At 38.3% G+C, this 8,370-nt stretch overlaps 1 protein-coding gene across 5 annotated transcripts in view; it reads left to right on the top strand.

Annotated features, from left to right (window-relative positions):
* Nucleotides 1–8,362, top strand: part of LOC146591813 (uncharacterized) — a 46,784-nt gene extending 38,422 nt beyond the window's left edge. For 3 of the 5 annotated variants that reach the window (XM_085312146.1, XM_085312145.1, XM_085312147.1), the window contains 4 exons: nt 1,750–1,854; nt 4,726–4,905; nt 6,653–6,814; nt 7,440–8,362. In XM_085312146.1, the coding sequence (XP_085168272.1) occupies nt 1,750–1,854; nt 4,726–4,905; nt 6,653–6,814; nt 7,440–7,795 (803 nt within the window). In that variant the 3' untranslated portion in view covers nt 7,796–8,362. The other 2 variants (XM_085312148.1, XM_085312149.1) reach the window with 2 other exon arrangements.
* Nucleotides 8,363–8,370: the final 8 nt, after the last annotated feature.

Genomic DNA, 8,370 nt, shown 5'->3' with positions numbered 1-8,370 from the left:
GCTTGTGCTACCTGACGTTCCTCCTGCTTTGCCACACCTGTGTTGTGAGAAGAGTGGCGGCTGTTCTGATTTGCTGTTCCTTCAGAAATGTCTCCCATTCTTTGGGAAAAATCTTGTATATTCCCTATGCTTAGGAGGAACATCTTCTATCACTATTTAAAACTAACATCTGTTTCCTCCCTGCTTATGTATGAACATGAAGTCATCTGTTGTCTTCCAAGAAATAACCATCTATCCTGCTTTCTCATTTTTAACTTGTTGGGAAAATATATTTCTATAAATTATATAATTCTAGATTAGGTCTACGTCTATAGCACTGCTCAAATGTTGTCAAGTGAAGTATTTGAATACTATTATTTGTTTTCTTAAGGAACTTCTTGGTCTTGTGCAATAAAATATTGAGGCACTATTTGTTGGAAGCCAAACACTATGTCTTTAAGTGTGAATTATTGGCAAAGCAGTCCCATATTTGCCCTCTTTCATACTTTTCCCATGAACTCCTCTAACATTATTCCATTTGGTTTCTTCTCTCGAATGTTTTGGCATGATACAAATTCACATCCCGAACATTTTAACACAAAGTTTATTTTCATGGTATGAATAATTCTCATTGATGATCTGATACCTCCTTTTTAAGTAAAAAGAACCCCCCATACCAAAAATCCTTTTGTCTTAAAATCAGAAGATCACCACTTACGAGGCTCTAWGCCAAGTGTTTGTGCCACTGAAGCATCCAGTCTGTGCTTCTTGCCCTCACAACCAGGGAATGGCCTCAAATTTCTTTTTGCATTTCGGGTGTAATGTGTCATCATTGATGACAATATTCCATAGTTCCCATCTGCTCAAAGATAATAATCTGTTCCTTTTTGTAATTCAATTTAATTTAAGCACATCTTTAAAGGGTCTTTTGTCTCTTTACCTGTGCACTCACAAGTGCTTATAGATGAGTGCTTATAAATATTTAATATTCTGTTTCTGAATGTAGTGGAGTGTTTGGGATAGATTTCAGTGTTTGTTTTTTTCAGCAGTGGTCTTAATCTTCACAAGAAAAAAAAAGAAATTCTGCTTACTTTGGGATTTTTGTTCTTTTATATTTGTCTAAGTTTTAGGTGTTTCTGAAGGTAGTTAATTTAGCTCTGACTTTCTGCACTGGTGACTTATTCCATATGGTGCATCGAATTCCAGCTGCCTTCTATGACCTGCTTGTGTTTGCATGCTCCATAAGTGCGAATCTATACAGTCTCTTATCAGAAACTCTTGTGGACATTTTTTTAATCTATTCATTTATATTAGAATGTTGTTGACTAATAATGGCTTTCTGGTGGTAGTCATGGTGCTTTCAGGTCCTTCCTGACTATTGCTTTTGAGCTTAATGGTGGATATTCTAGCATGAATCTGAGTACTTAGCAAGCATGTTTTACATGTATTCAGACATTCACCATATTCTTTAGGTCCAGCATAATTCTTCAAGCTTCAGTTGTAGTGTTTATCAGCGGTAATAATTTTGCACTACTTCTGCTATACGCTGTTCTTCTGTTGCTTGTTTTCCTCCATATCCTTGGGAAACTTTGCAGACAGAGCTTTTCTTTTACTGAATGGAAAGGGATCTGGTAAGAAAATGAGTGAGACTAAGGTCAAGCCAGGCRTGCGTTTTTATTATCCTTCATCTTCATGGGCACACATTTACAATGCAGAAATAGCAATAGAAATAGAATGTGACCACTGTTGAATCCTCCATTGTCCTAACAGCTGTGGACTCTCAGCGTGAAACTCTTCAGGAAATCTCTACACGCCATCACTGGAACCCATCCTATATAGATGAAGAGGAGCGGTATTCTAGCACTGATGGCAGGGGTAAAGCAATTTAAATAATTCAGATAATACTCAAATTTGTGATGTAAAAGTGCAACACTGTTACAGTGGAACTGATTGTAATTCCCATACCATTAGCCTCAGTTCAATATAGCACAATATTAGTTGTACTAGAGCCCTCAGAGGTGTCATCTATAACATTCATCTGTCTTTCCAAGTCTGTCTTTTGTGTGTACCCTTCATTACTTGCCATTCTTCCCCGTATCCCTGGAATCTTTAAATCTGCATCTCCAGTAGTCTAGTATCATTGAACAGATTGCAGTATATAATATGTTGGTGACCCAGCTTGGTAAAGAAAAAAAATCTCTTTTTTTATTTTCTACTACAAAATATCTGTTGTAAAATCTGAAGACAAAAAAGGGTGCTGGTGATTCAAAAACATAAAATGTTGTATTAATCATAATTTCTTAGTTAAACTCGGCCTCTGGAATAACAAAGTCTTGTTGGTTAGGGATATGACAAAACTGAATAGTAAACTCCTACTATTTCCATTGCTTAGTACACATGCAAAATTATAGGTCTATTTACAGAAATATTCAGGGTAATATTTGAAAATTAGATACATGGCAGATCTGCAGATACAAAGTTCATATTGATTTGGGCAGATTCTGTATTGTGGGAAATGGACAAGTCAGGCTCAATGAGGTGAAAATATCTAGACTCACAAAAACGTACAGTGTTTGTAGGATTTTTTTAATTTCTTCATTTGTCACTTTATCTGGTGACACCTTTTTTGTTGCTTGTGTTTCTCTGGTGTAATTTTACATGGCTTGCTCTTTTCTTTTCCTGGGTTTAATTCCTATTGCTTATATAATTGGAGAGTACCATTAACATTGTTGTTATTACATTTTTTTTATCAGCTCTCCAAAGTTATTTTCTTCTAAAAATAACAAATGACTTTATTTCAGTGAGTCTTGTCTTATCTTTTCCAATCTTATTGAACTTGCCTTTTCATTCCTTCTTGTTATGGTTTGGGCACTTAAGGACTTCCCAAGCTCTTSCTCGCCTAGGAGTTTAGAATGGCATGTTTAATGTTAAATGATTATTATTATTTATTAATGATAATTATTAATAATTATAAATAATTAACAATTAAAATATATCCAACTAGTATTAAACAGTTGTCTTCAAGGCACAGAAGACTTCATCTAGGTTCCCTTATTGCTTGGCATTCATTTTGAATGGAAGAGTAAACATGACAATCTCAACCGTGCTCCAAAGGACAATATGCTGCCCCCAGATGAATGTGAACATTTGAACATTTTCCTACTGGTCTTAGTGTTGATATCCCAGTGAGATGTTGAAAATGTTTTCATGTTCTTCAAGCCAAAAAGCCTTTGAAGGAAAGGCCAATGAATCATTCATCAGCTATTTTTACTATGTATGTAAATGATTTCCAGATAAAAGTTTGTAAAAGCATAGCCAAATATGAGGGTTTTTTTAAGGGTGTTTTAGCTATATTGTACCACTTTACCCTGTTAAAGAGTGGGATAAAAGTGAATAGCTGAAGGCACAGCTATGTGCAGCTAGATTTGGACCCAGCCTGGTAATTGCATAAAATCAGATTATAGTAAAAAGAAATACATTTCAATGGAACTTAAGCAAAACTTTCTTACCTTTCTGTTTTTTTTTTTTTTTTTTNAAAAAAAAAAAAAAGGATCCTGTGGTAGTTTCTAGACTTTATGGGATCTGCCTCCAACAGCTTGAAACCTTTCTTTCATGGTTCTGAAATGGTTGGGAGCAGTGAAGTGCTCTGTAATTGGCACCAGACAGGAACAATAATACTCAGCAGGAATTACATGTGTCACAATTCAGAACCAATTTTTACATGGTAACCTGTGTATATTAGAAATATACAATAGAAAATAATGAATCACATTTGTGTGAGTGCCCTCCTTATGAACGTTTCATTGCTTGAAATGTGGAGATAAATACTCTTCCAGTTCTGTACTTTTGGGGAAATAGTGTWGGATTCCCTAACTGGTGGCTTGTGGCCTATTTAACAGATCCAGCTGAATCTTTACATCCTCTGACTAAAGACCTTTATTTTCCCATTAATACATCACTCATGGAAATGTTAGCTACCCGATGCGAATATTTTTTAAATAGAGTTCTGATGCTCATCACAGTATTATAGGCGTTCTTTTTTTTCCTGGTGTATCTTCTCCAAGTCTGTTAATGTTCATTAGGAAATCTCTTATGGTGGTGGCACTTCAAGTGATTTCTGACTGTATCTTTTGGTATGTAAACAACAGCAAATTAAACAGTGAGCAATGAATTTATATTATCAGTGAGAGCTTTAGTTATTAGTGAATATCAAAACAAGTATGCTTTCCAACTTCTGATATATGAATCTATTTATTTCATTTATGCAACCAAATATTCAACCATTACCAGAAGCTGTGGAAATTTCCTCAGAACCAGCCTTATAATTGTGCAAAGAGATATTATCGCAAAAGCAAAAGTTCATCATCTTTCTCTTTTACAAATTCAGAAGTCACAGACTAAACAACTAAATTAGTATAATAAATACGAATTGGAGATGCAAGCTGTTGTTTCTGTGTGTTCTTCCACTGCTTATCCTGTAGTCTTTTTCTGCCATTGGTAACTGGGACACTTTCTAGCAAACTTGCATCTTCTGATCCTGGTAATACTTTTGTGCAGTAGTTTCCAGAGGAGCTTTGTCGTCTTTCGTCTTTCGTTTCACACTAAATGCAACAATAAAAAGAAAAAACAAAACAAAACACAAAACTCTAGCAACCCTTGTTGTGTAGACTGCAAAGATGAACATGAGAATGATATGTCTGGATTTAGATATTATGATCATTATTGATTCAATCATCATCTTATCAGCACTAGTCACAAGTGAAAGTGAAAAACATGAAGGACCAACCCAACATCCACTATTACACAGTGTTCATCCTGGATGGATCAGTCAAGAACAAAGTCCCGCAAATACCACTGGGAGTACTGAACAACCTGAATTTACTGTTCCAGGTGAAAATGATATTGAAAAGGAATCTTCACATACAGGTAATATTAAAGGTCATATTTTAGTTAGGGGGATATTTTACTAACACATTTGTACTTTGAGGTCATAATAGAGGCTTTACGAATAAACCTGAGCAATGCAGATCCGTAGGTTGTATTGCATATTTTACATATTATTCTATTCATTAGGCTGTCCTGGAAGTTTGTTTTTTTTTTCCCATTTGGATTGTGTGTCAAGACTTACAGTGCATTAATTCCATAACCACCTTTTACATATTCTGTGTCATGTAGCCACCAGATTTTATCAGGCTATATTTCAGGGCTATATCTGTAGGAAAAAGTGAACATTTAAATTTTAATTTGAAAAATAATAACGTCTTCATATTTTTCACATAGTTGGGAGCTGTGATTACACTTGTTACAAGTAAAGTCAGTACTGCACCTGTTTTCTACAGCTTTTGCCCTTATGACAATTTAAGTAAAAATAACATTCCAAAATATCTATTCACCCCACTTCTGAACTATAGCAAGATGATACTGATGAAGAAGTGAAGAAAGCAAAGCATAGTGTAGAGTAAAACAGAGACTTCTTCATCAGTGAAAGAAGTTGAAGGGTAGAAGATCAAATTTTACTACGAAAGCAACAACKGAAGATTGATATTAGTTGCTCTTCCTCTGAGTGCATTATGTTTACCTGCTAGTGACTGATGTGCTGTTCTAAGTGCCGCCAACAGTAAATTTAACACAGTCATCACCAGCTCTTGCCGATTATCGAACACAGGCCACTGAAGACATGTATATCATAGGCATTATTTGGGATGGTGTAGTATGTGAATCTATTATGTCAACTAAATGTGATCTTATTAGCAAAAGTATTAGGTAGCTCACTGCTTCCGAAGATCCTAGGCCCACATTTCTCTGAGGTAGCAGCCCGAGATGTTTCATCAACACCCTTGAAACTCTGATGATAAAATATAGTGTATTACTGATACGTGTAAATACTATACTACAATAGCTAGTTGCAATTAAAATTTCAGCAAGCGGTGGTAATTTTATTGGGKTTTTTTTGGGGGGGGAAGRGGGTTTTTAATTTTATACCTAGGGAAGACGAATAAATCTTAAAGATTTTGTCACTCTTTTTCTACTGTTTACTACTGAAAGCTACAGAATGGTTGATATGGACAACATTCTTCTAAATAATTGCAGTATCAAATATTCTCATTGAAGCTCTGTCTTATACGTTGTGTGCACTGTTCACAAATCTGATGCATGTGCTAGCCCTCCCTGCTGCCAAACATCTTTGTTTATTTGTTTTCCTGGAGAGACTGTAACTAATAAGGCAGTGAAATTGTGAGGGGAACAAATTGAATATAGTCAATATGGTCAAATTCTGTGATTAAAATCTTACTGACAGGGCAGATTCTTGCAGTTATTTCTACCTTTGTTGTTCTTGTGTCTGCATCAGTGGATATTGATGCGATATTCAACCAATACAAAGTCATGAAAAAAACATGATTTGGGGAAATGCTTTTGAAAACCAATGGGATATTTTAATTCTGAAAAGCATATGCTCAGATTGACAAAGAATTCAGTCCTGTTGGTGACAGTACACAGCTTTTCTAAATATAAACCAGAATGAGAAGCAAATCTACTTTACTTCTCTTTGCCATTAAATGTAGTAGACATGTGAGCAAGCCCTGTCATAGAGACAAGAACCGAAGAGGAGAATAATATGAGAAATGGATCTTTATATACTGAGTTCATAATTGCTTCACCATCATCATAACAGCTATGGCCTCTGATTACGGGGCCAAACAGAATGACTCGGCACAAGACCCATTGCTGTACCCAGGTTGGGACGAGGGAGATGGTTATTCTGCAAGACCCACTTTAATGGATAGAATTATTTCTTCCAGAGCGAATGATCATGAAAAAAAGTCTTCCAGTACAGGTACTAGTAATAATATCAATTACATCTGTTTCAAAACTCAAGTGTCTCAGGTGGTCTGTTCTGGAACGATACAGCATGACTCTGTACAGCAACAAATTTATAGAGCTGCTACTCAAAGTCTGTTTCATTTTGAGAAACCATGTGTCAAATCTCCACCATGTCAAATCTCTTACATAGTTTTAATATATTTCTTTGACTATCTTTTGTGTCTTAATTGTTCATAACATTAGCCAATTATTCTGAAAAAGAAAGAAAGCTTAGGTTTCCTCCTACAGTTGAGGAGCTGTGATCAGGCTGTGATGCAGGTCGGGGAACTGCCATGACTGCCGTCCTACTACCCTTTCCCTGTGTCCACTGGCCTTGGGAGTCTTGTGGAGCAGGCCACAAAGTGGATGAAAATCGCAAAAGAAAGTAGCTGTGATTAGGAAGGGGAGAAAGCAGTGATGATGTGTGGGAGGACAGAGCGTCTCCCTCCTCTTCCCCTTTGGTGGCGTGGAAAGGGTAGTAGTGGAAGGGATCCAGGTTTAAAGGCAACGGGAGACCCAAAGGTGATGGGAATGGGAGGGTGTTGGTATTGGTAGCCTATGCATTGAATTCACAGCTGCTTCAATCATCRCCGTAACAGCTGCTGCCTCTCCCGATGGTGCCCATCATGAAGACCCAACTCAGTCGCCTCTGCCTTCAGATAAGGAACAAGGACAGGGCACTGCAGGCGTCACTCATGCCACAAACACCTCCAGGGATGAGGTGCTCCATGGGCTGAATCCTGCTAGTAGGAACGAACCTGATGACGAATCTCCACTGACGGGTACCAGTAAGAATAATGGGTCATACTCATTTCACTCCCTGTGTGAAATGAGACATTATTTCTTCTGCATTCAGCTCCTCTCGCTGTCTTTCTTGTCCTGGGGGATGCAGTATTCTTGTGGTGGACTTGCATTGCAAAACTCTCTGGTGGGATCTGGACCGTGGCTAAAGTGAACCTCTGGCCTGGGTGCAAGGGACTCCTTGCTGGTACGTTTGGTGGATTCTGTTCTTTGCCAAAGCATGTTTCTGGGTGGCCCCGTAACTGTTCTGCAAGGCACGCGCTTTGGTGGTTCTGAATTCCTAGTCCCGTCCTCCTCTGGTGCGCGTGAGTGTGCTCAGGCCTGGTATGCTTCCGAGTGCCRCGACTGGTGTGGTGGAGGTGCCCTGGTGGGCTTTGTCTGATGGCCTGCTGCCGTGACTCAGCAGCGACGCCATTGCCGCGATGAGTGGTGTCCTGGTGGTGAGGGCAGGGCAACCGCGGGAGAATTATGTCCCCTAAATTCCGTGTTTGGTGTCTTTCCCATGCTTGCTGGTGGAAAGTGAGGCAAGATGGTCGGAGTTAGCTGCGGTGTGGCTGCTCCCTCCTGAGTTAGAAGGCCCATTTTTTGCTGCTGTGGTCTCTTCTGCTGAAGGTCTTTCCTCTCCGTCTGTCACTGGGATATGCATGTATTAACCAAGGGCCCTCAAACCCAGCCGGTGCGTGTTGGTTGAGAGTCTCAGAGGGCAGTGACAGTGGAGGAGGAAGGGAA

Source organism: Rhea americana, unplaced genomic scaffold, assembly GCF_003343005.1.
Source record: "Rhea americana isolate MKP2758 unplaced genomic scaffold, rheAme1 scaffold_359, whole genome shotgun sequence".
NCBI classification, from domain to species: Eukaryota; Metazoa; Chordata; class Aves; order Rheiformes; family Rheidae; genus Rhea; species Rhea americana.
The sequence above is the reverse complement of the archived record's forward strand: the minus strand, read 5'-3'. Positions and strand labels throughout refer to the sequence as shown.